At 68.5% G+C, this 26,988-nt stretch overlaps 2 protein-coding genes across 7 annotated transcripts; one reads left to right on the plus strand and one right to left on the minus strand.

Moving 5' to 3' along the window:
• Positions 1 to 139: 139 nt before the first annotated feature.
• Positions 140 to 16,012, plus strand: PGAP2 (post-GPI attachment to proteins 2). Of its 6 annotated transcripts, none has more exons than XM_083817209.1 (6): positions 144 to 256; positions 746 to 920; positions 3,473 to 3,725; positions 6,594 to 6,700; positions 14,562 to 14,670; positions 14,959 to 16,012. In XM_083817209.1, exons 2-6 carry the CDS (start codon positions 756 to 758, stop codon positions 15,087 to 15,089), a joined length of 765 nt encoding a protein of 254 aa, XP_083673335.1. In that variant the 5' UTR covers positions 144 to 256; positions 746 to 755; the 3' UTR covers positions 15,090 to 16,012. The 6 variants fall into 6 exon arrangements, with proteins under 6 accessions (XP_083673333.1, XP_083673335.1, XP_083673334.1 ...); XM_083817208.1 differs by lacking the exon at positions 144 to 256 and adding an exon at positions 287 to 386; XM_083817210.1 differs by lacking the exon at positions 144 to 256 and adding an exon at positions 287 to 386 and having other exon boundaries at positions 6,594 to 6,688.
• Positions 16,013 to 18,453: 2,441 nt separating this feature from the next.
• RHOG (ras homolog family member G) lies at positions 18,454 to 25,859 on the minus strand. Its single transcript, XM_083817111.1, has 2 exons — positions 25,702 to 25,859; positions 18,454 to 20,098 (listed from the first exon to the last, which is right to left on the minus strand). The coding sequence occupies exon 2, from the start codon at positions 20,056 to 20,058 to the stop codon at positions 19,483 to 19,485; it is 576 nt and encodes a 191-aa protein (XP_083673237.1). The 5' UTR covers positions 20,059 to 20,098; positions 25,702 to 25,859; the 3' UTR covers positions 18,454 to 19,482.
• Positions 25,860 to 26,988: the final 1,129 nt, after the last annotated feature.

The raw sequence follows: 26,988 nt of genomic DNA on the forward strand, positions 1-26,988 counted from the left end.
GGGGAGGCGCTTGGATTCTATTGGCTGACGGGCAGCCGCGCGCCCGCCCCCGCCCGAGCGCCGGTTGGCTCGCGCCGCAGAAGGGCGGGGCCGGCGCCGCGGAAGGGTCCAGAACAACCCCCCCGCCGCGCTGCGCCACGGCCGGGGCGGAGGGGGCGGGGCTTCTGCCGGACCGACCAATCAGAGAGCGGCGGGGGCGGGGCCTGCCGAGGGGGCGGGGCCGGGCGCGGAGCGGAGCGGAGGGGGTGCGGGGCCGGTGCGTGGGGGCGGGGCGGGGCCGGGGGGGGCCGGGAACGGGGGGGGCTGGGGGGGGTCTGGCGGGGGGGGGGGCGGGGCACGGCGCGGGGCGGGGGCTGCGGGAACGGAGGGCCGGGAACGGGGATCCGGTAATGGGGAGCTGGGAATGGGGGGTGCGGTAACGGGGGTGTGGTAACGGGGAGCCGGTAACGGGGGGTACGGTAATGGGGGGGCGGTAAGGGGGGGGCTGGGAACGGGGGTACGGGAACGGGGGGCCAGGAACAGGGGGCTGGTAATGGGGGTGCAGTGACGGGGGGTGCGGGAGTGGGGGTCCGGTAAGCGGGGGGTTTGGTAATGGGGAGCGGGAACGGGGAACCGGTAATAGGGGGTCCGGAAACGGGGGCCAGTAACGGGGGTGCGGTGACAGGGGGCCGGGAATGGGGGTTGGGAACAGGGTGCAGTAACGGGGCCGGTAACCGGGGTACAGTAACGTGCCTGGTGTCTGCAGGCCCGGCAGCATGCTGCAGGTTCCGCTGCCCCTGGACCGTGACGGGATCCTGCTCCGGCTCCGTTTCACCACGCTGGCCGTGGGCACCGTGTGCTGCCCCCTGTTCGGGTTCCTCTTCTGCGTCACCTGGTCCCTGCTCTTCCACTTCCAGGAGACCACGGCCACCCACTGCGGGGTGAGTGGCACCGCACCGCACCGCACGGCTCGGGGGTGCCTGCGTGGCGCTGGGGGGCCGCGAGCCTCCGCCTCCACCTGAGGTGCGCCGGGACCTCAGGTGTACCTTAAGGTACCTTGTAGGTACCCTATAGGTGCCCTATAGGTCCTTAAGGTACCTTATAGGTACTCTATAGGTCCTTAAGGTACGTTATAGATACTATATAAGTCCTTAAGGTACCTTATAGGTACCCTATAGGTCCTTAAGATGCCTTATACATACCTTATAGGTGCCCTATAGGTCCTTAAGGTACCTTATGGATACCATATAAGTCCTTAAGGTGCCTTATAGGTACTCTATAGGTCCTTACGGTACCTTGTACGTACTCTATAGGTCCTTAAGGTATGTTATAGATACCATATAAGTTCTTAAGGTACCTTATAGGTACTCTATAGGTCCTTAAGGTATGTTATAGATACCATATAATTCTTAAGGTACCTTACAGGTACCCTATAGGTCCTTAAGGTACCTTATAGGTATGCTATAGGTCCTTAAGGTACCATATAGGTACCCTATAAGTCCTTAAGGTACCTTATAGGTACCCTATAGGTCCTTAAGATACCTTATACATACCTTATAGTGCCCTATAGGTCCTTAAGGTACCTTTTAAGTCCTCTGTAGGTCCTTATGGTACATTATAGATACTATATAAGTCCTTAAGGTACCCTATAGGCCCTTAAGGTACCTTATAGGTACCCTATAGGTCCGTAAGGTACCTTATAGATACCTTAAAGGAGGCTGTAGCGAGGTGGGGGTTGGTCTATTCTCCCACGTGCCCGGTGACAGGACGAGGGGGAATGGGCTAAAGTTGCGCCAGGGGAGGTTTGGGTTGGATATTAGGAAAAACTTCTTTACCGAAAGGGCTGTTAGGCATTGGGATGGGCTGCCCAGGGAAGTGGTTGAGTCACCATCCCTGGAGGTCTTTAAAAGACGTTCAGATGTAGAGCTTAGCGATATGGTTTAGTGGAGTACTGAGTGTTAGGACAGAGGTTGGACTGGGTGATCTGGGAGGTCTCTTCCCGCCCAGATGGTTCCGGGGTTCTGTGATCCTGCCACGCACGGCGGGGTGACGGAGGCGGGTGGTGGTGAGGAGGCCGTGGGGCAGCGCGGCCCCGGTGCAGATTTGGAGAAACGGGCAGAGTGGACGTGGGCGCTGCCCCCTCCTCACCGACCGGCCGTGGGTTCCTCAAGCAGAATGTAGTCGGCCTGGGGAGCGTCAGTCCCAGGGCTCTGTGGGTTGCTCTGGGCTCCAGGACAGACCGAGCAAGACCCAAAATGGTGACAGTGACAGCAGCAAGGGGACCCTCTTGGGGGGGGACCCTCAGGGAGGACCGGAGGTGCCCATTTCCCAACCTGACCTGCTCCCGAGAGAGGTGGGTGGCCACCAGAGGCCCGTATCAGGGATGTGCCAAGACACTGCCAAGCCTCGTACAGCCCACGGACCGCTAGCCCTGCCCCTCTTCCACGTGGGCACCAGTGAAGCTGTCAAGAGCAGTCAGAGGCGTATCGCGAAGGACCGCAGAGCCCAAGCCCAGAGCTTCTCTCCAGTCCTGCTGTCCAAGGAAAGGGCTTTGGGAGGACCGGTAAATCCAGCAGACCAGTGCGTGGTGGTGGGGCAGGTGTCGGAGCCAGGGGCTGGGCCTTTTGGGCCGTGGGACCCCGAGAAACCTGGTCTTTGTGGGGTCAGAAGGGGTCTGCCCCTCAGGGGAGGGGAAGAGCATCTTGGGCTGCAGGCTTGTTGAGCTGGTGCAGAGAGCGTTCAGCTGAGTCCCTGGGCAGGGGGAAGCTCAGACTCCTGGCAGTTGGATGCCAGCACCAGCAGTAGGTCCCAGAGCCAGGAGAAGGACCAGAGGCCAGCAGGAAAGCACCTGGAGAACAGCACGAAGGAATTCCATCCCCTTCATCCGACAGAACAACCTAATTAGGGATCCAGCTTAACCGCCTCTACGTGAGCGCGGCAGCGTGCGAAGTAACCGGGGGGAAGTGGAAGTTTTAGCTAGTTGGGCTTTGGCCCTTCTGGTGTTCCCACTGCACGGCGTGACCGGCCAGCTTGATGATCCTCAAAGTCTCTTCCAGCCCGGATGCTTCTGTGACTCTGTGATTCCCTGGAAGCGCGGTCCTGCCTGGGTTACCTCCTGTGCAGCAATCCCAGCTGGCTCGGGACAGCCCTGAGCCGTGCGCTTGTTGTGAGGTCGATGGGTTCCTGCTTTTCTCTTCCTCCCTGAACATCATCTTTGCTGCTGTCCCTATCAATTTCCTCCATTAGGGATGGGCAGCAAAGCCAACCCCCTTCTCCTCTCTCTCCAGCTGTGGGGATGGAGGAGTTTCAGCCCACCGCTGACCGAAGGGAAGGGGCGAGGGCTGGGCACGCGAAGCTGAGGAACCCGAGGGGGTCCCGGAGCTGCTCCCCTGGGGCAGAGCTGGGGCTGGGTGGCCCTGGGGGACGCACCGGGGCTGCTGCGTGCTGCCCTTCCAGGCTCCCCACGCCTCTCTAAGCTGCTGTATCCCATCAGGTCCCGAACTACCTGCCCTCCATCAGCGCGGCGATCGGCGGCGAGACCCCGCAGCGCTACGTCTGGCGCCTCTGCATCGGGCTGCACTCGGCGCCCCGCTTCCTGGTGGCCGTCGCCTACTGGAACCACTACCAGAGCTGCCACTGCTCCCACCCCCGCTACCCGCGCTTGTGCCACTTCAACCTGCTGCTCAACCTGCTCGAGAACTTCGCCCTCCTCGTGCTGACCTACGTGTCCTCGTCCGAGAACTATGGTAGGTGTCTCCTCCCGCGCCGGGCTCTGCGGAGCTCTGCGTCCCGAGGGCGCTTTGCAGGTGGGCAGCTCGGAGAAACGAAGGTGGTAAAACAAAGAGGTTCTGTGAACGTTGGGGTTTAGATGGGGAAGTTGCATCCAGCGTGCGGATAGCCCTGTTCTTCCTGGAACTCTTGGGGCTGATGAGTGGCTGAAACCATAGGCGGGGTTTTTGTGCCCGGCATTACTGCTTGGTTCCTCCCGTGCTGGGGCCGTGCTCGACGCCTCTCGTCGTGGCTGAGCAAAGAGAGACCAACGCCCGTTGCTGCTACCAGCACCGCCTCCACACCTGAACTTTGGCTCTGAGCCGGCTTCAGCCTGAAGTCTCTTGTAGCAGCATTTCAAGCACCCTCCCACAAAAATGTTTGGGCGAAACTCCCTGTGTCGGCCTCAGGGCAAAATCAGAATCTTTCAGGTTAAATCAGCACAAAACAGGATGGTGCTAGGCTAGGAAACACCGTTCAGGAAGGGAAAGGGAAGGGAAAGGAAAAGTCCTTTTTCCCACACGGTCTGATCAGAAACGAATCTGAAAGCTGGTGGCACCAGCAGCTGCTCGGTCCTGGGCTACGGAGGCGGTGCCGGGGTTGGTGCACGAGGACTCGCGTCGGGTCAGCAAGGTGGTGCTGTTGCAGAGGAAACCAAGCCACTTCTGGGACTTGCAGCAGCAGCAGCAGCGTGCTGTGCCCGCGTGCTGTGCCCGCGAGCTGTGTCGGCTGCTCTGCGCTCAGCTGGGTGACGAGGGTGAATAAATCCCGCGTCCAGCCGCGGGACCGCGCTCAGGGGTTGCAGTCACAGAGCGCTGCAGAGAGAAAGGCCGGAGCGGGTGGGTTTGGAGCAGGGCTGGTGAGGGGGAGCCGGCAGCAGAGGTTTGTCTGCTTGCAGGAAGGGGATGTGGGGCGCAGCTGATCTCGTGCTGGGGGGATCTGCCTGCTCACAGGGGTGAGGGAAGCTCCCTCCGAGGATGGGTGCGGTGGGTCAGGAAGCCCTTTGGTTGCCTTTCGAAATGGGCCCCCCCAGCACTGCCGTGACCGTGCCTGTGGGGCTGAGCAGGTCCAGGACCCAGGCTGCTCGTGCCCCACAGGGCCGTCGGGGCCCGGAACAGAGCCCTGCAGGTGCGTCCTGGTTTCTTGCCAGGTGGTTGTTCGGAGACGTTGCGTCCTGCACACCAGAAGGACGTGGTTCCACTGCTGTCGTGGAAAACCAACCGGCCGGTGCATGAAGCACAGCACTTCAGGCTGCTGAGACAGCTGGCAGCTCGGTGCCAGCTTGTTTCCCTGCTCGCAGATGCTGCCCTGTGTTTTGCAGCGCAGCGGTTGATTTCTCTGCTCCTCACCCGGCAGTCGTGCCCAGAGCAGCCCATCCTGGGGCTCTCACATGCTGGACGTCAGCCCCATAACGCCTCCCACCAGCCGGGCGCTCACTGGCTTAACCTGGGCCTTCCCCAGTCAGCCTGTGGCACTGGGGCCAGGAAAGGAGCCCAAGGACTTCCCCGGGATGCTCCAAGACTGCCCCGTCCGAGCCGCACGCTGCACCAGGGTTCGAGCAGACCCTTCCTCCAGTCCTGTTCACGGGCGTTCGCTCCCCGTGGGGAGCGCAGCACGGGGCTGGTGTGAGCTCGCCAACAGCTCCGCGTGCTGCGAATCCCGGTGCTCTGGGGATGGAAGCCTCTGGCAGACGGAGGTCTGTGGCCCTGGGGCTTTCTGCCCAGCTCCCTGCCCTCTTCCCCTGCCGCTGCCCCCTGCGAGGCATCCCGGCACCACCCTGCGCCTCGGGCAGCAGTGAGGAAGAGGAGGCTGTGGTGCAGCAGAGGAAGGGCAGAAGCCGCGCTGAAAGCTGAGGCCAGCCCAGCCTCGCAGCTCCTCATTGCAGCTCCTCAGGTCTGTAGGGAAAGCTTCGGAGCTGGAGGAGGAGGGCACGGGTTACCCCCCCCTGCAGGCGCTGCTCGCAGCCCCACCTCCGAGAGCTCCTTCCCACCGCTGCTCCCCTTCCTCTGCAGCTGGGATGAGAGGGAAGGGGGGGCGTGTTTTATGGCTGGGTGTCTTGGTTGTGAACTCAGCCTGTGGGCTCGGTTCCTGGAGAAAAGGCCGGGAAACTTTTATTTTATTTAGTTCCTGGAGAAAAGGCCAAGGAACTTGTTTCATTTATTTTTTTTTCATAGAAACACCCCTTTAAAAATCTCTCACCTGGGAGTGCTGGGGTCTGTGTGTGGCTTTGGGGGTCTGCGAGCTGCTTCAGTTCAGAGCTCCGGCCAGCTGCGTTTCCAGCCTGGCAAGTCGGTGTCAGCTCAGTGAGGCGGGGTGGCCTCGGTGCCGGTGACAGCAGTTAGCGGCCGGGTTGAATGCAGGAGGCCGGCTCCCTTTCCGGACCCCAGGCTGTCTCGCTGCACACCTCCCTCCGTGCCTCGGTTCCCCCGTCCCTCCCAGGAGCGCTAAAGGTGATGCTGAGCCGCTCCCCAGGACGCCTGCAGCTTGCAGCCACGCGCAGCTCGAGGCTCCTCGCCTCGGGGCTGAGCCCTCCTGCACACATGGTGCCTGCTGCGAGGCGCCCGTCCCACGCCTGCCCCGGGCTTAGAGGGAGCCACGAGGACAGATCCCTTTGCTGCCAGCTCTCCCTCCCCCTTCTCGGCACGGCTGCCGCGACGCTGTGCTGTCCTGCCGAGGCTCCTCGGCCGCTGCTCGCCCTTGGCACAGCATCCCCGGGGCACGGGGGCCGCCAGCAGGGCCGTGCCCAGCGGCCCTTTGCCCTCTCAAAGCCCTGTCCCTTCCCCCTGTGCTCTCAGCTCACTTCCGTGCCCAGATTTAACAGGAAACCTGTTGTCTCGTTGATTCAGCAATCCACGAAAATGCCTTCATCGTCTTTATCACGTCGGCTCTGGGCCACATGCTCCTGACGTGCATCCTCTGGAGGATGACTAAGAAACACACAGTAAGTCCCGAGGTACAGACGCTTTCCTTTCTTCTCTGCGCGCTGCGCTCGGGGCCGGGGCTCTCGGCTGGCGGTGGCAGGGCTTCACCTGTACCTCACTTTGAAATAACCCTAACCGGGTGGGAAAACCCTTAACGTGGGAGTGAAAGGGGCCGAAGGGAGGGCGGCCACCAAAACCCACGATTTGGTCCCATTTACTGAAACAAACCGGGGAGGGATGTCTTCATTTCCTACTCTCTCGTTTTCACACGGAGCTGACACCTGAAGTGCCACCCGGCCCGTGTCCCCCGGGGTCTGCCCTGCCTGAGGGTGCCCGTTTGGGGCCCTGCCGGGGCGCGGTGACCCTGCTGCTCCTGCCAGCGGGGGCGGCTGCGGCAGCGGGACGCAGGCACCGTGCAAGCCCTCTACTCCGGGGAGGAGCTGCCCCGAGTGCTCCTGTTGGTCCTGCCGCGCGGGATGGCCGTGGGTCTTGTTGTCCAGGGGGGCCGTGGGCTCGGGGGCCCCCCTGGCCAGGCAGAGAGCCAGGCTTCTGGCTCCATCACCTGGACGCGGCTCTAGCTGGCGCCCCATCGGTTCCGCAGCGTGCCACGAGCGGCAGCACAGGACGGGCGGCTCGGCGGTGCGAGCGCTCCGTCTGCCTGCACGCAGCTCTGCCTGGGGCCCCGGCTCTCTGCGCTTTCCCTCCCCGCCCTGCTGCCCCCGTCCTGCCCTCCCTGCCCCAGGTTCCAGCACCGCTGGGCAGCAGGTCCCCGGGCCGTGCCGCGCAGGGCCGGCGGTGGCCTCGCAAAGCAGAACTGGGTGAAGCCCCGCGGGACGTGCGCGCACCGCTTTGTCCTGGGGCTGGGGAGCTGGCGGGGGGTGGGAGCACACGGGGGAGCTGGCGGGGGGTGGGAGCACACGGGGGAGCTGGCGGGGGGTGGGAGCACACGTCTGCCAAGTGAGGGCATGCGGAGCAGGATGGGCGCTGTGCCTGGGGCTGGCACGGACAGTCGCAGAGCGTGCTTCAGTAGGGCTCCCGCTTCATCACATCCATTTGTCCTCCCCTTCCGACAGTTCACCGAGCCTGTGCGGCTGCTGGCTTGTTTTGGGCACCCGGGGAAGCAGCGTCCAGCGCTTGTGCTTGGCTGCAGGCTGCACCACGGAAGGGGCTTCTGAGGCTCCCAGGGCGCTGGGGCACGTGCGGGTCTCGGAGGTGGGCAGGGGACGGGGGTGCGCCTCGGATCTGCCCCAACGGGGTGGTGTTCGCGTGGTCAGCGGCGTCTGCCGACCGACCTCAGCGGGTCTGGGGGGCCGCACGCTGCTGCTGCCCGGGCTAAGAACAGGCAGAAGGCTGCGGCCGTTGCTCTGCGGCCGTGGCAGCGGTTTGCCAAGCCAGGTGGCTTCGCCGTGCTTGTGGTCTGGTGGCGGGACAGAGCGTGGGCGACAGGAGCCCCGGGGCAGCGCGCTGCAAAGGGAGCAGCGGGCGTGCGGAAATCACCCCTCGGCTTCCCAGTAGCTTCCTCTATTTATTCTTTTTTTGTTTGCTTTCCCTGTTTTTGCACCCCCTGCGCCTCTCCCTCGCAGTCCTGCAGCTCAGACGAGGGCTCCCCGAGCAGCATGTGCCAACAGGACGCGCGCGCCTGCAGGCGTGACAGCGCCGTAACACCAAGACCAGCTCACAGCGCAGTGGCAGCAGCGCTCGTCCTGCTGCTGGCTCACGGGAGCACCGGCTCGGATGCGGGCTGTGAGCTCGGTGCACGTTCCCGTGCCACGCCAGAGCACGCGCTCGGTGCCTCGGCACACCTGGCCGCGTGTCCCTGCCACACAGCAGCGCGGCTGCGGGGAGGGTGAGGGCGAGCAACCTGCCAGTAGGCGGCCGGCTTCTGTCTGCTGATCTCCGGGGGGGTGTCTCTGAACTCTGTGCTGGGAAACGCGGGGACCAAAGTCCTGGCACCAGCCCGAGGTGCCCCGCTGCCGTCTGGCAGCACTTCTGCCCTTGGGTTGTCCTCCGGCAGCGTCGCCCCGGGGCCGTTCCTCTCCTGGCCAGGAGGCCGGCACAGCGAGCAGAGGTGTCCTTTCTGCCCAGAGCCCCCCCCACGCGGCTGCACCCCCGCATCCCCTGCATCTGAAGGGGCTGTGAGGTGTGGGGAGCACCCTGCGCCCGCAGAGCTTACGGGCTCCGCGTGCCTCAGCTGCTCGTCCTCGCTGCCGTCCCCTCCCCGAGGCTGCAGGGCTCGAGCCGAGCCTGCGGTCAGCGCGCGGGGCCGGGTCTTGGTGTGTGCCCAGCCCAGCGCCGGGCCACGTGCGAGCGGCCCCGGGTGGCCCCGCTGGAGCAGGGCTTGAAGCAGGTGGACCCGGAGGCGCCCCAGCCTCAGCCACGCTGGCATGGAGAGGAGCTGCCTGAGCAGCGTGGGGACAGCGCCCAGCGGCTCTGGGTTGGTCGTAAGAGGCCCCAGGCTCTCCCCCTGGACAGGATGAGACTCGGAGCTCAGCACCCAGAGCTGTGGGTGCGGAGGAGGCAGCACAGCCCAGGACCCCAGGAAACCTGGCCCCGAGCCCGGGCTGGTTTCGAGGGGGCTGCGGGGCCGCCTGTCAGCAGATGGTGCTGTCGCCCGGGGAGCGAGGTCCTCTGAAAAAGAAAGTGCGTGTGCGACGGAAAAGCTCTCGCATTAAACTCTTCTGGAAGCAGCGGGTCCAGGCCTGAGCCCGCGGCTGGGGGAGGCCCCCCCAGGGAGCTGCCCCTCCGCAGGGCGGCTCTGGCGCTCCGTCGGCACCCCCAAAACGCAGCTGGGGCTCTGCCGTGAGTCGCTCTCATCTGGCCCCCCCATCTCCGGGCCGGGCAAAATTATGTGGGGTTTGTCCTGCTGCTCGACTTCCCTGGGCTCGTCCCATGGCCCCAGTGCGAGCCTGGGGGCTGTGCTCGGGGCCACGAGGCGAGCACGGGGCCGTGCCAGGGGCCGCTGCGGGCACGGTGCCGGTGCCACATCCTCCTCGCCCTGCGCCGTGCGGCCAGCGGGGACTGCCCGGCCCAGCAGGGAGAGGTGCGGCAGCCGCTGAGCTGGCCGGATTGTGCCGGGCGCTGGGAGCCTCGCGGGGTTATTTTAGGGGAGAGCACGGGCTGTCTCTTCTCGCAGGGAAAGCCAGGGGTGCCCGGGAACGGCCCTGGTGGTGCCTCGGAGCCAGGCTCCGGCTCGCTTCGCCTCGGTCGCGGGGCAGTTTGTTCACCTCTGCCATCCCCCAGCCCTGGAGCAGGAGCAGCGTCTGCGCCCCGGAGTCCTCGTGCCTCGTCCTGGGGAGAACTTTCCAACAGCCACCAGGAGCGGGCCGAATTTCGGGCAGCTCTCCTGCACAGGACCCGCACCGCAGGGATACTCCTGGCCACCCCCGTGTGCAGCCCCGCCGCGGCCGCTGCGTTTCTTCCAGCCCCTTGCCCGGCCTCGTCTCAGAGGCTCCGAGCAGAGGCGCTTCCCCCACCCGCTGCCAGGGCGCTGCTCTAGGGCTCGGCTGGTGACAAAACGTCCCCTCTGCTGCTCCCGGGAACCATTCCCTGCAGAGGGCAGGTCCCCGGGAGCGAGGGATGGGGCTCCTGGCAGCGTGAGCCCCGTGCCCTGGCCCACCTGCGGCTGGGGAAGGCACCAGAGCTCCCCGACCGAGCTCGGGCTGAGCCTGGGGCCGTTTCTGGGCCAGGTCCCCGCACCGTCCCATCCCGCGGGAGGGCGCAGAGCCGCAGCACGGCGGCACCGGGGCCCTTTGCTGGAGGCCCCGAAGCTGCCGGGCTGCGCTGGGGTGAGCACGTGTGTGACAGGAATCGGTGTTGCAAAAGCCTCGCGCTCCCCAGGGCGCGTGTCGCAACCGCCTGCCGCAAGGGCAGGAAGGTGCTGGGGAACTGGCTCGCAATGGGGAAGCGCAGACGGTTTCCAGCTGCAGAGGACGAGAGAAAGGAAAATAGAGCTCTGCAAGAGGGGGGGGAAAGGAAAGCAGGCAGGGAGGAGGAGGGGAAGGGGCACCAGATGGGCGCTCGGGGGGAGAAGGAACACACAGAGCCTCCCGGGGGTGGCACCCCGCGCACGCCTGGCACATCGCTGCGGCCGCTCCCCAGCGCAGCCCCTGCTCCGGGCCAGCTGCAGGCCCCCGCAGCCCCGTGCCACGGGGAGCAGCGCAGCCGGGCAGCCTGGTTTCACTTCTTGTTTGCAAACACAGTTCTCCTCTTCCCCGGCAGCTGGCGTCACCCTTGTCTGCGTTCCGGCCCGGAGACACGCATGCACGCGCGCAGCGGCCGGGTGCGGGGGCCGTACCGCGCTGTGCCTCCGCGCCGTGCTGTGCCACCCCGCTGTGCCGAGCCGTGCCGTGCCGTGCCAAACTGCCAGCCCCTCGGGAGCTGAGCCACGAGCGGGGTCCGTGAGCACGCGTGGTTTCAGCCCAGCTCCTCGCCAGCGATCGCCTGCAGCGCGGTGACAGCGGCCCGCGGCGGTGGCTCACCCGAGGCCGCTATAAATATCCTGGCGCTCGGCTCGCGCTGCTGGAGCCGCTCGGCTTCGCGTTCACCGCAGGGAAGCCAGAAGCGCTCTCGGGGGCGAGCTGGGCCGGCGCGCAGCACGTAGCCCCCGGGAAGGGCCGGCTCCCAGCGCAGAGAGGGTCTCTGGAAAACCCGAGCCCCCTGCGTGGGATGCGGCTGGGACTGGCGCTTGGTCTGCGCGTGGAACATTGACGCGTTTTGGACTAATTCACCTTTGCCCTCCTGTGGCACGTCCCCGTGGGGCACTGAGGCATAAACCCCGCAGGGACCCCCCCCGGAGGTGGTGGAGGAGCAGGCAGAATGCGTGCCTCCTGCTGCCCGTCCCGCAGCTCCACGGCTGGGGCTCGCGGTGCGGGGCGCTCCCCAGGAGGGGAAGGGGCGGCTGGGGGCTGTCCGTGGGCTCTGCACGGGGCACGGGGCCATGCCCCTCCACGCTGGTGGGTGCAGCCAGTGCCGTTTTGTCCTCCTGTCCCCCGCTGTCTGCCTCCCGCTCCTGACTCACCTTCGCGTGCACGGGGCAGTGTGCTGCAGCTCAGAGCCTGCAAGCGGCGGCTCTAAATATAACGCGCCTGTGGTTTGCTGGGCCAGACGCGCGTCCCAGTGCAGAGGGCTGGCTCAGGGGGCCGTGCGCGTGGGGAGCAGCGTGCAGGGGTCGGGGGCCGGGTCCACCAGGAAGCACGAAGTCCCGGTTTCCATCGATGCGCTGCACCATGCCGGTGCCGGTGCCGGGACAGGGACAGGGACAGGGGCAGCGGTCTCCATGGCCATGCTGTCAGGCCGTCCTGCCGGGCTCAGCACATATCCCGAGCTCGTCCCACATCCCTGGGACTGCCTTGTCCCTCTTGTCGCCCACCTGCAGCTGGAGCACGGGCTGTGAGGGGCTGCCTCAGGCTCCTGCTTGGAGCCCCTGCGCCCCCACCGGGTGCTGCCTGGGCCCCCCCTGCCCTCCAGAGCTGTCTGCCCCGCGGCTTAGCTCGGCTTTTCCCTGCAGCGGGGGGGTGAGACTCTGGGCTGAGCCCGTCCCGAGGAAGGATTATAGAGAAAAACAGCTAATTAGGTGCTGCCCGGGGCAGAATTAATCCTCAGTGCCAGGGCACGTGCAGCTCAGCCCCGTACCCTGCAGCTCTGCGCCTGCGGCACCGTTCCCGTCCCAGCTCTTGGCCGCCAAGTCCTGGGGGCACTTGAAGGAACCTGGCAGTGCCGTAATCCCGCTGCGAGCAGCGCCTTCCTGCAGGGCTTGTCCTTGGGGGCTGGGGGGATGGAGCGCGGGGAGGTGCTGCGTGACGCAGTGCACGAGGGTGGAGGGGTTCAGCGCTGCGTGGTGCCACGGGGTGCAGCGCAGCACCACCAGGTGCAGAGTCGTGCACTGGACGTGGTGCAGTGCAGCTCAGTGAAGCAGTGCAGCATGGTGCAGTGCAGCACGGTTCCCCGAGGTGTGGTGCAGTGCCAAGTGCTGCCATGCAGCGCAGCACGGTGCAACAAGGTGCAACAAGGTGCAGCACAGCATGGTGTCACGAGGTGCGGTGTGGTGCCATGAGGTGCGGTGCAGTGCCCTGTGTTGCTGTGCAGCAGAGCACAGTGCCACGAGGTGTGGTGTGGTGCCACAAGGTGTGGAGCAATGCCACATGCTGCCATGCAGTGCAGCACAGTGCCACAAGGTGCAACAAGGTGCAGCACAGCACGGTGCCACAAGGTGCGGCGCGGTGCAGTGCAGGACAGTGCCACGAGGTACGGTGCGGTGCCACGAGGTGTGTTGCAGTGCCACGTGCTGCCATGCAGCACAGCAGGGTGCCATGAGGCGCAGCACGGTGCCACAAGGTGCAGTGCAGTGCCATGTGCTGCCATGCAGCGCAGCATGGTGCCATGCAGTGCAGCATGGTGCCACAAAGTGCAGCGTGGTGCAGTGCACCATGGTGCCACGAGGTGCGGTGCAGGACAGTGCCACGAGGTGCGGTGCAGTGCCACGAGGTGCGGTGGGGTGCCATGTGCTGCCTTGCAGTGCAGCACAGTGCCGTGAGGTGTGGCACGGAGCAGTGCACCACCGTGTAACGAGGTGCGGTGCAGTGCCACGAGTTGCGGTGCAGTGCCACATGCTGCCATGCGGTGCAGCACGGTGCCACGAGGCGCCGCACGGCGCAGTGCAGCACGGTACCACGAGGCGCAGCACGGCGCAGTGCAGCACGGTACCACGAGGTGCGGCGTGGTGCCTCGAGGTGTGGTGCAGTGCCGCATGCTGCCATGCAGCGCAGCACGGTGCCACGAGGCGCAGCACGCTGCAGAGCAGCCCGGCGCGCTGTACAGCCTGACGCAGCGCCGCGGGGTGCAGCTCAGCGCGATGTGGTGCAGCGAGGCGCAGTGCCGCGGGGCGCGGTGCTGCGCGGGCGCAGCGCAGGAGCCAGAGAGCGGGGCACTGCCGCTCACCTTGCTGAGACGAGCGGGGCTCCGCCGCTGCCTCTGGCGTGCGACTGTTTCCGCTGCCGTGGGACCTGGATGAAAACAAGGCTGTGCCGTGACCCGCTTTTCCGGTGCGAAACTTTGCATAACGTGGCCATGGGCCCGCGCGCTGGCTGCTGCCGAGCACCGGCTGGCACCGCCGCGCTCCACCCCGTGCCGCCCAGCGCACCCCCAGCTCCTCACCCTGTGCTCCCGGTGGGCGAGCGGGGCCGGCGCAAGGGGGGCGGCCGTGGGGCGCTGGGGAGCGCCGGGACGCGTCGGGCTGAGCTCCCCGAGCCCCCAGATGGCAGCCGTAACCGCGAGGCCGCCCTTCCTCTCTGGGTTTTCCTCCCCACCGCAACCTGTTTGTGCTCAGGGCAGCGGGCTGAGCCTGCAGGCGCGCTTTCGGTGGGGTAATGGAAAGAGTGATGGGGCAATTTAAATTTTCCTTATTCTCAGCAGTCCCTGAAAATGGAGTTTTTGTCTCACGTGAAACATCAGGCGAGAGGAAAATTCCCCTCCCACTCAGCAGCAGGAATAACAACCAGGGCCCGGGGGGCCGTGGGTGGCATCCCCGTGTCCTCCGCCCGGGTCCAACCCTGATGCTGGTGCTCACCAGGGACGCGTGCCCGAGCCCTGCTGCGGCTCGTGCGGTGCCTCCCACGCGGCACCGGCTGCCCACGCAGGTGAATTCCCCACATCTGGGGCCGGAGGATCCGTGTCTGGTTGTGCCATTGCCCCTACCCTGGCTGCCAGTGTGAGCTCTGCTGCAGGCACTGTTCCCAGCTGCTAGCAGTGCCGGGGCACGGTGCAGTGCAGGGGGCTGGTGGGGTCTGCCCATGTCCCGTGTCCCCACGGTGCCACGTGCGCCGTGACGGGGACGGATCCGGCACCGGGGCCGTGCGGGCGGCCAGGCTGTGAGCAGGTGCCCTCGGTCTCTTCCAGGAGCGCAAGTCGTACAAGTGGAAGCAGCTGCTCTTCTTCTTTACCTTCATCACCTTCGCGTTTGCCGTGTGTGTCTACTTCCACCACAACTGGTACTGCGGGCCTGGAGGTACGGACGTGCGCCTCTGTGCCGCTCGGCCGCGCCGGGGCGCGGGGAAGGGGCCGGGGTCACCCCGCTCAGAGGGGCTGTGGCACAGCAGGAGCCCTCACGTGGGATGGTGCCCAGCCGCCCTTCTCCTCCCCTCCTCTGCCCTGCATCTGGCTGAGGCCCGGCACCGAGCCCCTGCCCCGCGTCCTTGCAGCCCTGGGACCTGTCCCCAAGAGGTCCCCAAGGTCTGGGGGCAAATCCGGCCGCAGGGCGGCACTTCCCACTAACCCGCTGTGTTTCCTCTGCCAGTTTACACCATCTTTGCTTTCCTGGAGTACCTGGTTGTCCTCTCCAACATGGCCTTCCACATGACTGCCTTCTGGGACTTCAGCAACAAGGAGCTGGTGGTGAGCTCCATGCTGGAAGACAAGCACTTCTAGCCGGGCCCTGCACGCCGCCGGGCGCGTCGCCCGTCCCGGAGCCGGCCGCAGGCGCCCTGGACCGGTGCTGAGCCGTGCCGTGGGTGCAGTCTGCAGCCCCTGCCCGGCGGGGCTGTGGGCGACGGGTTTGTGCCTGCCGGTAGCCGGGGCTCTCCCGTGGAGGCGCTGGCCCCGCGGCGGGGACGGGAAGCCGAGCCCCTTCCCTCTCCCGGCTGCGCTGCGGCTCTCGGCTCTCGGGGCAGAGCCCCCCCTGCTGCCGCAGACATCTCCGTGTCCTGGGCTCCACGTGTTGGTCCCTGCCCATGGCCAGAGCTCTCATGCACAGGGGACATGGGGACCCGCGTGGCCAAGGCTCCCTGCCCCAGCTCCCTCCTGGCCTTGGGACGCAGGGGGGGGCAGGCGAGGGGTCAGGCGGCTGCTGCCTGGTTCTTTGGAGGGTCCTTTCCTTGCCCCACGCTCCAGCTGGGTGGCCTCATGGTTTCTCCTCCAGGCTGGGAGAACTTTGTCGGGGGACCCTTGGCCAAGATCTCCAACAAGGGCTCATGGCCCAGAGGGGGGCTGCGAAGCTTAAGGGCGCCCCCCACCCCGTGTCTCTCCAGTCGCACCCCCAGAACTGAGCAGCGCGAACGCCTCGGGCGGTTCGCTGCAGGGCTGGGGCAGAGCTGGGCACAAGCTGCAGAGGCTGGGGCTGAGCCGGGCCCCTCGGAGCCCCGGCGCTGCGATGGGGCAAAGCCGCCCCGGGCCGAGCTGGAGGGGCCCCGGCCGGGGTCCCGGCGGGGCAGGGCAGCCCCCCACACGTCTCCACCCATGCGTGCCCCGCCGCACTGGGTTCCACCCATCCCCCTGCCTGCATGCGCGTGGCGTGGCACCTCCCAGCAGCGTGTTCTCGTTGGTTTTGAGGATGAAATAAAGCACTGAATATTTTTGTGAGCTCTCTGCCTCCTCACTGCCCTCCCTCCTCCTCTTCCTCACCTGACCATCACCTGTGGCCGGGGCGGGCTGGGGGGCTCAGCTCCCTGCAGCTGTGCCTGGAGCTGCTCCGGTGCCTGCGTGGACATCGGCACGATTGGGGCTGAGCTGGCACCCAGCCCAGGGCTGCTGTTTTGTGCCCTGTGCCAATCCCTGCAGGCACTGCATCGGGGTGCTGGGCATGGCGGTGCCGTGGTGGCACGCAGCAGGCTGGGGACAGGCAAGTGCCCAAGCCCCCGGCGCTGCAGCCCGGCACGGCCCTGGCACGGCCCTGGCACCCCACCCCTCCCCAGGACCCCAAGGCGATGCGGGGCCGGGCTGGGTGCAGGATGCGGATCCAGGCGCTGGGGCTGGCTGCAGGATGCGTGCGCTGGGCAGCCCTGGCGGGGCGCGGGGCGGGTGGGAGCTGTTGGCCGAGTCCTCCCCGCAGCTGGAGGCTCCGCTCCCCGCCCGGCCCCGGGGGCCTGACGCGGCTGCAGATGCTGCAGGGCTGGGCTGGGTGGTCACGGGGCAGGGGACGTGGGATATGGGGCACAGGATGTGGGATATGGGGCACGGGACGTGGGATATGGGGCAGGGGACGTGGGATATGGGGCAGGGGACGTGAGATACGGGGCACGGGACGTGGGATATGGGGCAGGGGACGTGGGATATGGGGCACGGGACGTGGGATATGGGGCAGGGGACGTGGGATATGGGGCACGGGACGTGGGATATGGGGCACGGGACGTGGGATATGGGGCAGGGGACGTGGGATATGGGGCACGGGACATGGGATAGGGGGCAGGGGATGTGGGATATGGGGCACGGGACGTGGGATATGGGGCAGGGGACGTGGGTTATGGGGCACAGGATGTGGGGCAGCCATGCTGGGCTGAGCCAGCTCAGGGCAGGGTGCAAGCAGCGGGGCCGGGGCCCTCGGCTTCCCTCTGCACCGCCCTGGGGCTCCCCCAGGGCTGCCCACGCCTCGGCACGGGCCCTGACCTCATGCAGCAGGGCCGGGGACGCGGAGGGGAAAACCCGTGAGCTCATCCCCACGCTGCGCCCCAGGGCCGGGTCAGGGCCGAGTCCCGCTGCAGCTCCGCGTCCTGCCCCGGGTCCCCGCCTCGTCCCAGCCCTGCTCCCCCCTGTCCCCACCGGGGGGGCAGCTCGGCCCTGCGAGGGGGTCCCCGTGGCCAGACCCTGCCCCAGCAGCTCCAGGCGCAGGGAGCGTCCCGCTGCGGCACTGGGGTCCCCGTGGGGACAGCACCCGGGGGGCACGGGGACCGGCGGGTGCCAGCGGGGTGCGTGGGGCACCCGCGCAGTGGCCGGGGGTCGCCGTGGGGCCGGATCCTGCTGCCTGCAGGCTCCTGGGGCCTAGGAAGTGGGGGGAGGCTTTGCACCGTCCCCAAGGGGCTGCGGCCAGGCTGGCGGCCGACGCGCGCCCTCGGCACGGGACGGGACAGGATGGGGACAGAGCCACCCCGCCTCGCGGGCATCGTCGCCCACGCCAGCCCCCGGGGCCCCCCCCAGATCTGCTCAGGAAGCGGCCGGCGGGGAACAAAGGCCGCTTGTGCGGGGCCGCCGGGTCTCTGCCCTTCCTGCAGCGGGGCCTGGCTGCGGCCCCGGGGCGAGACAAGGGGCCCGTGTGTGCCGGGGCCCTGCCAGGGCCGGATCCGGCCACCGGCAGCTCCTGCCCCCGAGGGGCTGCAGCGCCCGGAGCCCCCCCGGCACCCCCGGCCCCGGGCAGGCCAGGCCAGGGATGGCTCCGGGCATGGGGGGCTCCGGTGCTGAGCTTGGAGGGGGCCGGACGGGGCAGGGCCCGAGCTGGGGTGGCCGGGGGCTCGCAGGGAGGAGAGCCTGGCCCGGGGACCGGGGGCCATCCCCACGGCGTCCCCACAGCCTGCCGTGTCCCTGGGCACAGCCCCGTGGCTCTTCCCATCCCCAGCAGTGCCCAAGGCCAGGCTGGGGGGGCTGGGGGCAGCCGGGGGTGGAGGCAGGGGGCCCTGACCAGGGCAGGGGGGGTGGGACTGGGGGGGCTTTAAGGTCCCTTCCAAGCCAGACCAGTCTGTGGTTCTATGCAGCGTCCCCACACCCATCACCTGCAGTGCCCGTCCCCATGCCCTGCAACGTCCCCGTCTCTACAGTGTCCCTGTGCCCATCCCTGCCGTGCCCCCATGCCCTGCAGCGTCCCCATTCCTGCAGTGTCCCCGTGCCCCGCCACATCCCCATGTCCCCGCAGAGGAGCTCAGCGCTGCCCTGTGTGGGCCCTGGGGTGCAGGCCCGGCCATGGTGGGGTACCCCCGGCTCCCCCCAGCCCAGGATGCCCCAGGGTTTGGGGCCAGCGCCCGCGTCCCCCCGGCAGGTGGCTCCAGGGGTGCTGGGAGCGCGCGGGAGAGCACAGGAGGCGCGGGGGCCTGGGCAGGGCTGGTTTTATTCACGGAAAAGCAACTCGGCGAGGAGCTCGTCGCAGGCAGGTCCCATTGCCATTTGCAGTTCTTCGTCACCAGGGTCCTGGGGGACAAAACCCTCCCCAGGGCCTGTGCCAGCTCCGCTCTCGCCGGGGCCGGGCTCCCGTGGCGGCGTGATGCCGGTGCTGGGCGCGGGGAGCGGCGGTGCCGTGCCCACCCCGGGAGCCCCCACGCGGGACGGACCCCGGGCACCCGCGGGGTCCCTGTGGGGCTGGGTGCCCAGGCAGGAGCCGGGGGGGTGCAGCTCCCCCGGGCATCCCCTTCTCAGGAAGCGTTGCTCTGTGCCGGCACTGCAGAGGCGTCACCCGAAAGCGAACGCTGACAGCCAGGGATGAGGACGAGGCCGGAGGGGGTGCAGGACCCGTGGGGGCAGCAGGGAGCCCGGCCGGCCCCGGGGCAAACGGGCAGGTAGTGCAGAGTGCTCGGTGCCGCTCAGGCTGTGGCAGCTCGGGGCTGGCAGCCCTCGGCCCTGCTGAGCACCACGGGAGGCAGCGAGCCTGGAGCTGGGGGTGCTCAGAGCCGGGGTGTTTGGAGCTGGGGGTGCTCTGAGCTGGGGTGCTCGGAGCTGGGGGTGTTTGGAGGGAGCTGGGGATGCTCAGAGCCGGGGTGCTCGGAGCTGGGGGTGCTTGGAGCTGGGGTGCTCAGAGCTGGGGGTGCTCAGAGCTGGAGGTGTTTGGAGGGAGCTGGGGATGCTTGGAGACGGGTATGCTCGGAACTGGGGATGCTCAGAGCTGGGGTGCTCGGAGCTGGGGTGTTTGGAGGGAGCTGGGGGTGCTCAGAATCGGGGTACTCGGAGCTGGAGGTGCTCGGAGCTGGAGGTGTTCAGATCCGAGGTGCTCGGAGCCAGGGGTGCTCGGAGCCGGGGCAGCGGGGAGATGCTGGCAGGGTCCTGCAGCGCTGGGCAGTGCCCGGGGAGCGGCGGGGCCGGGGCAGGAGCGTCTCTGGCTGGGCTGGCGCTGCGCCCGGGCTGCCCCTCACAAGAGGACGCAGGGCTTCTTGGGCTTGGCTGGGGTGGGGTTGAGCACGGCTCGCACCGCCTCCGTGAAGACATCCTTGATGCCCTCCTGGTTGAGCGCGGAGCACTCCAGGTACTTGACGGCGTGGATCTGCTTGGAGAGGCTGATTCCCTGCTGGGTGGTGATGGGCGCCTGGTTCTGCTCCTTGAGCTTCTTCATGGTCTCGGGGTTGTTCCTCAGATCCTTCTTGGTGCCGACGAGGAGGATGGGCACGCTGGGGCAGTGGTGGCACACCTCGGGGTACCACTTGTGCTTGACATTCTCGTAGGAGGGCGGGCTGGCGATGGAGAAGCAGATGATGAAGACGTTGGTCTGGGGGTAGGAAAGCGTCCGGAGGCGGTCGTACTCCTCCTGGCCGGCCGTGTCCCAGAGGTTTAAGTTAATAGTCCTGCCATCGACCGTGTTCTGGGCGCTGTAGTTGTCGAAGACGGTGGGGATGTACTCCTTGGGGAAGGCGTTGGTGGTGTAGCAGATGAGGAGGCAGGTCTTCCCCACCGCCCCGTCGCCCACCACCACGCACTTGATGCTCTGCATCCCGGTGGCCTCAGCGTCCCCCGTGTCTGCCTTCAGCAACCTGCGGGGGGGAAAAGGGGTCAGGGAACGGGGCCACGGGACACAGCACCGCTGTTTGCAGCCAGCAGCCCCTGGGATGCTCAGCGGCCCTGACGGGGAACTGCGTCCCACCGGCATGGGGCACACACGTGCCACTGGGGAGCGCGTCTTCCACAGGGTGCTGCAGGGCCCCGTGCCGTGCCGTGCCGTGCCGTGCCGTGCCATGCCGTGCTGTGCCGTGCCGCCAGCCCCGCTGCAAGGCCACCGCTGGCCCCAGCAGCTGTGTTTATCCCCAGCCCCGGCGCACGTTTCCCTGTTTGCCTTCCTCAGGCTCCCTCTGCGATTCCCATTAAGGGCCGCATCCTGCTGCCCTTCCTGCGGGAGCGGTGGAGCCGGGGGCCGGCAGCCCCCTTCCCGGGCAGGGTCCCACTAACAGCCGGGGTGAGGACCCCAAGGGCTGCCGGGGGGGGGACGACACGACTTATCTCGGCCGGGGACGGAGGCTCACGCGGGGCTCACGTGCGGTGCTGGCAGCATGGGGAGGGAGCGGGGCCGAGGGGACCCACCACTGGCACGGCCACGAGGAAAGAGGGGCTGTGTCCCCTGGGGGACGGGGACGCTGTGCCGGTGCCTGGTGGCTGGGCGGGGGGGTCTCAGGGGGGGTGAGCACGGCTGGGGCAAAGGCAGAGGGGCCGTGCCCCCCGCCCCCCCCCATGGGGAAGTCGCTCTTCCTCTTCCCGCGCTGACACCGGCTTCCTGCCCGCGGGGGCGGCTGCGCTGTGCCCCCCGCCCTGCCTGGCTCCCGGCCCGGCCCCGCGCCCCCACCCCGCCGTGTGCAGCTCCCTGGGGTGTGGGTGCTGCGGGGGGGGGCAGGGGGGGCTGCCACCACGTCCCCCACCCCACGCACGGCACAGCAGGAACCGCTCGGGACGCGGCTGCGTGGGATCCCCCGCGAGCGAGCTCCGGCCTCGTCTTCCTCCCCGCCCCGGCTGCAGGCAGATGGCTGCGGGCGGCTTCCTCTCGCCGAGCCGCACAGCGGCACCGGGGGGCCCCGGGGGGGTTCTGGGGGGGCAGCGCCGCGGTGGGGCCTGGGCAGGGGCTGGAGCAGCAGCACGGGGCTGGGCGGTGGGATGGGGCAGAGATGGGAGCGGGACTGGGGCGCTGGGAGCAGGGCGATGGGAACGGGACCGTGAGTAGGTCTGGGGGGCAGGAGAAGGATCGGGATGGGGGCCGTGGGAGCAGGAGCAGGCTCAGGGTGGTGGGAGGCTGCCCCCCCCTCAGGTGCCGGCCCCAGGCTGCCCCCGTTGTCACTTCCCAGGATGGGGGCCGCAGGGACACGGGGGGGGGCGGCACTGGGGGGAGATCCCAGGGGGTGCCCCCTGCCCTGCTGCCCTCCCAGGCAGCTGACAAAGCTGCAGCCTGGCTTGGCTTGGGTTTTTTTAATCTCTTTTAATTAAAGAAGAAACGGCACAAGTACGGCCCTGCAGATACCCGCCTCCCTTCATGTTTCCCATTTTCTGCCCCTGGACGACCAAGCCCAGCCCGCTCCTGGCGCAGCTGCGGGGACGGGGCTGGCTGACCCCACGCAGGGCTGCGCCCCGGGCACAGCTTCCTCCCGAACCCCTCTGCAAAACCCACCCTTGCTGCGGGGGCCACGGGGGGCGGCCGTGCTGCGGGGACCCCACGGGACCCCACGGCACCGGGCTCAGCCGGGCCGGGTGGCCGCTGGCTGCACCAGGGGCCGGGGGGGCCGGGGGGCTCTGCCCAGCCCCGGGCCGGGGACACCCATCCGGCGAGCGGCCGGGGAGGTGCAGGGAAGCTGCTCGCGGTCTATAAATACCCTGGAGAAGGACGCGGGCGGGAAGAGCGGCCGGAGCCGGAGGACAATGCTGGCAGAAGAACAAATGGGCAGGAGCCGGACCCGGCGCGCGGCGGGGGCGCGGGAGGAGGCCGCAGCGCCGGCACCGGGCTCCTGCTCCTCCACGCAGCGCCTCGGCCCCACGGGCAGCGCTGCGGCAAGCGGGGCCGGGCCCACGCGCTGCCAGCTCCCGGCGCTGTGACCGCCGTGCTGCTCCCCGACACATCCCGGCCTGGTGGCAATCGTGGAAACCACCCGTGTGCCTGCCCCTGTCCCTGCCCCTGCCCCTGCCCCTGCCCTGTCCCCATCCCCGTCCTGGGAAAGGCGCTGCCCAAGTCAGCGAGGCCGCAGGGGCAGTGCCCGAGTGGAAACACTGCCCGTGAGACCATCACTGCCACGGGGAACGTGGCCAAGCCGCGGGGCAGCCCCTGTGGGAAGGGTCCCCGCAGCCCCCCGGGGGCTGGGAAGGCCCCGCACAGCCCAGGCACCACAGGCACGGCTGGCTCTGGGTGCGGGGATGGGGACAGGGACAGGGACAGGGCCATGGACATGGCAAGGGCACCTGCAGGCACGGTGGCACCAGGCACGGGGCTCACCGAGTGGGGGCTTGGCACCGACGGAGAGCAGACAGAGCCGGGCATCGCAGCACCTGCCGAAACCCCAGCTCATCCTCGGAGGGATGGAGCCACCCCAAAACCCCACACCAAACGGGGCCGGGGTCTGCCCGTCGGCTCCCCCCTGTGCCACGGTCCCCGAGTATCCCGCACCGGGGCTCCCGAGGCTCCGGCAGCCCACGGCCCCTGCCCTGCGGTGCCCGGGGACACCCGGCCCCAGCCGTGTCCCCAGCCCCGGCCCCGCCGCCTGCACAAGGCCGCTCTGTTCTCCCGGGAAGGCTCTGGCAAACCCCGCTGCCTCTCCGGCAGCTCCTTAACCCCTTCTCACCCCACGGGGCACGGGATGCGGGGAGCCTCGGTCACGGCGCGGTCCCCCCGGCGCTTCCCCGGGTGCCACAGGGGCAGGGGACAGCAGCGCCCGTGCCCCAGCCCCAGGACACCCACTCCTGAGGCCAGGAAGGTTTGGGGGGCCTCCCCACTGCCCCCACGGCACACACCCCTGCACCCCGTGAATCCGGCCCCACTCTGGCCTCAGCCGTCCCCATCAGGGCACAGTCGCCGTTAGGGGACGGGGCTGGCCACGCTCTGCCCCGCGGGTGCGGGACCACCCCATTCGGGTGCAGGGCCACCCCAATCCTGCTCGGCCACAGGGGGCACAGACCCTGCTGGGGGCTGCTGGAGCCTCCCAGAGCCTGCCGGGCAATGGGACGGGGGAGACGAGGGTGCAGCGGGCTTGGGGAAGAGCCTTCGTGTGCGACCTGGGGATGAGGGGCACGGCCTGCACGGGGTGGCAGGAGGAGCCCCTTCCCTGCCCCGCAGCCCGGCCCCACGCCCCCGCCCCTGCCCCGTGGGGCCGCACAGCCCCGGCCCGGCAGGAGGAGGGGAAACCGGAGGAGGAAGAGGAAGAGGAAGAGTCGGGGCACGGAGGGGTTCGGCACCGCCAGCCCCGCCACGCCACCGCGGCCGGGCTGCGGGGTGCCAGGGAGGGGGTGCGGCGGCCGAGCGGGGTCTCGGGGTGATTCATCCCCCGCCTCGCCTCGCCGCCCGCCGGGACGGGAAAAACGACTCATCTCTGCTTCAGCAGAAAAGGGAAGCAAAACCTTCCCTCCATCCCTCGCACCCGGGGCACCCCCACCCCACCCCCACCCCCCCGCCGGGTTTTTCCGCTGGGGGAGCGGAGCGGGCGCCCGGCGCGACCGTGGGGCCGCGGCTCCCCTGCCACGGCGGCACCCGGCTCACCCCCACCGAACCCCGCGTGCTGCAGGCGCTGCTCCCCGCGCCCTGCGCCCCACACCCCGCGCCCCGCACCCCGCGCCCCGCACCCCGCGCCCCGCAGCCGCGCTGCCACCTGCACGACCCCACCGTGCCCCGCACCGCGCACCCCGGGCTGCACCCCACCGCGTGCACCGCACAGCGCACGCCCTGCGCCCCGCACCCCGCACTGCACAGCTCCTGCCTTACCCCGCACCGTGCTCCGTGCACCCCACGCCGTGCACCCAGCCCAGGGCACGACCCTGCCCGCACCCAGCGCACCTCTGCCCGAGATCCCCCCCACGAGGTCCTGGACAGACGGACGGGCCCAGACAGCCGGACGCCACACCGGGGGTTCCCCCTGCCCCAGCTGCTGTGCCAAGGGGGCCCACCTCTGAACGGCGGGTCTGTGAGGAGGGGGCTCCTGGACGGGGCTCCCTGACCCCACAGCACCAACACGTGCCTTCAGGGGACGGGCAGAGCGCCCCGCTTCCCCCAGCAGCCCCTTCCCCACTGCCGGGAGCGCCGAGCTGCAGCACCCCGGGCTCCTCGGAGCAGCACGGCGGCACGGGGCCACGCACCGAGCACGGAGCCGTCCGTCCCCATTCTGGGTCTGCGGGGCGCTGTCCCCATTGTCCCCATGCGCGGCGTCCCACGGGGCTGCTCCTCTGCCAGCCCCGTGAGAGCAGCGCGGCACGGCCCCCACCCCGGCTACGAGAAAGAGGAAACTCATAAAATCTAAAAATACAGAGCAGGGAGCCCTGCAGGGGCCGAGCCGCGGGGAGCGGGGCGATGGCTGCCAGGGCCCCGCTCCGTGGGAACCTCCCCGCAGCTCCCCCGCGGACCGGGGGGCCCGGCCGTCGCGGCGATAATAACGTCTGTGCTGAGTCGAAGGATTTCGGTTTCCCTCGCCCTCGGGCTGCAGGCCCTGCGTGACCGATTTCCTCATTCTGCTCCCATCGCTTCCCGCACGGGCGCTGCTGGGGCTGCGCTGCCCGCGGGCGCTGCCGCGGCTCCGCACGGCTCCGAGCGCGGCTGGGGGGGGGCCGGGCCCTGCTCCCCCCTGTGCGTTTGGGCCGTTTGCACAGCAAAGCTCACGCACGCACCTGGGGGGGCACTTTGGAGACACGGGGCAGGGGGCAGCGGTGGGGACATCATCGCCCTGCTCTGCCCCTCGTGGGGTGGACCGAGGGGATGGGGATGGGGATGGAGGGGCGGAGGTGGAGTGGTGGAGGTGGAGGGATGGAGGTGGAGGGGTGGAAGTGGCGGGGATGGAGATGGCGGGGACGGAGATGGCAAGGACGCCTCCCTGTCCCTTTTGGGATACGCGGGGGCCCCGCCGTGCTGCAGGCCAGCAGCGGGACGTCGCCGGGAGGCGGCGTGACCTCGTGCTCGGCGTGTGGCACATCAGCCCCGCTGCTTTCGAGGTGCCGCGAGGAAGAGGACCCCACGAAGGGGACCCTTCGTGGGAGGACCCCGCGAAGCCGCCCCAGAGGTGGCCCCGCGCTGTCACCGTCCACCCAGCACCGCACGTCCCCTTGTGCCACGGCGTCCCCAGCGGGCACCGCGCTGGGGCTGGGGGCTCCTCCGCGGGGTCTCCGGCAGCCGCCGGGACGTGGGGCTGGGCGAGCGGCTCCGCGGGGCCCCGCTGGGGCAGGGGGCGAGCGGCGGCACCCAGGGGTGCCCCCAGCATCAGCCAGGCTGGGGTGCTCAATGGGTGCGGTGAAAGCGGCGAGCACAAACCGGCGGCACCCCCCCGGTCCCCCCCGGCATCCAGGACCCCCCCGGCGCCCCCGAAGGGGGGCGCCGGGGGGGTCCTGGATGCCGGGGGACCGGGGGGGTGCCGCCCCCAGCTCCCCCCCCCAGCAGCCCCCCAACCTCCCCCCCTTCCCCAGCACTCACCCCGGGGCATGGCGCTGGCTTCGTGGGGAGGGGGCGAGGGCAGGGGGCTGCGCTGCGCTCCCCCCGGCAGCCGGGCTGCTGAGCGCTCCCGGCACAAAACTTTGCCTCCCGCCGCCGAGCCCCGGCCCGCCCCCGCCGCTTCCTTCCTGCTTTGGGGGGGTGGGGGAAAAGCGGGGGGGGGGTGTGGGGGGGAAGGAGATCGGGGCGGGGGGGGGGGCGTGGGGAGCCGTGGGCACGGCGGGATGTGAGCGTGGGAACGGCGGTGGGCAGGGGGTTCCCCCGGGGATGTTGAACGCCCCCTTTCCTCCTCCCACCCCCCCGGCTCCACGCAGCTGAGCCCCCCCCGTCCTGACCCCCCCCCGTATCGGTGCACGGCGCCGCGGGGCCCTGCTGCCACCCAGAGGAGGGATGGGGCAGGGGGGGCCCCGCTGGGTGTCCCCGAGCACGGTGGGTGCGGGGGCCCAGCGCCTGGGGGCTGCTCCGGCCCCGGCCCCGTCTCGGATCCCAACACAGGTCCTGTCCCCATCCCGTCCTGCCCCATCTCCATCCCCACTCTCATCCCCATCCTGTCCCCGTCCCCATCCCATCCTACATCATCTCCATCCTCATCACCATCTGCATCCCCAAACCATCCCCACCTCTATCCTATCCTATCCTATCCTATCCTATCCTATCCTATCCTATCCTATCCTATCCTATCCTATCCTATCCTATCCTATCCTATCCTATCCCATCCTAAACTCATCCCTATCTCCATCTCCATCCCCATCCCCATCCCATCTCCATCCCCAACCTCAGCCCATCCCCATCCCATCCCACTCCATACTCATCCCCATCCTATCTCCATTCCCATCCCCATCCTATCCCCAACCCAACCCAATCCCATCCCCATCCCACCCCATCCCCATCCCACCCCACCCCATCCCCATCCCATCCCCATCCCATCCCATCCCCACCCCATCCCCATCCCCATCCCCACCCCATCCCATCCCATCCCCATCCCCTCCCCATCCCCATCCCCATCCCACCCCATCCCATCCCATCCCCATCCCATCCCATCCCCATCCTATCCCCAACCCAACCCATTCCCATCCTACCCCATCCCGATCCCATCCCATCCCATCCCCATCCCACCACAAGCGGGGCGTTCACTTCACAAACAACTTTTCCAATCCCGCTGCCCTGGGTATGGCTCAGGGTGATTCTGGGGACGGATCCGGTCCCTGCAGGGGAGCTTTGCTGCCACCCTGTGCTGTGGGAAAAGGATGTGGGAAACCCGACCCATAC

The sequence above is a fragment of the Anser anser genome (genome assembly GCF_964211835.1).
Source record: "Anser anser genome assembly, chromosome: 1".
Classification (NCBI taxonomy): domain Eukaryota; kingdom Metazoa; phylum Chordata; class Aves; order Anseriformes; family Anatidae; genus Anser; species Anser anser.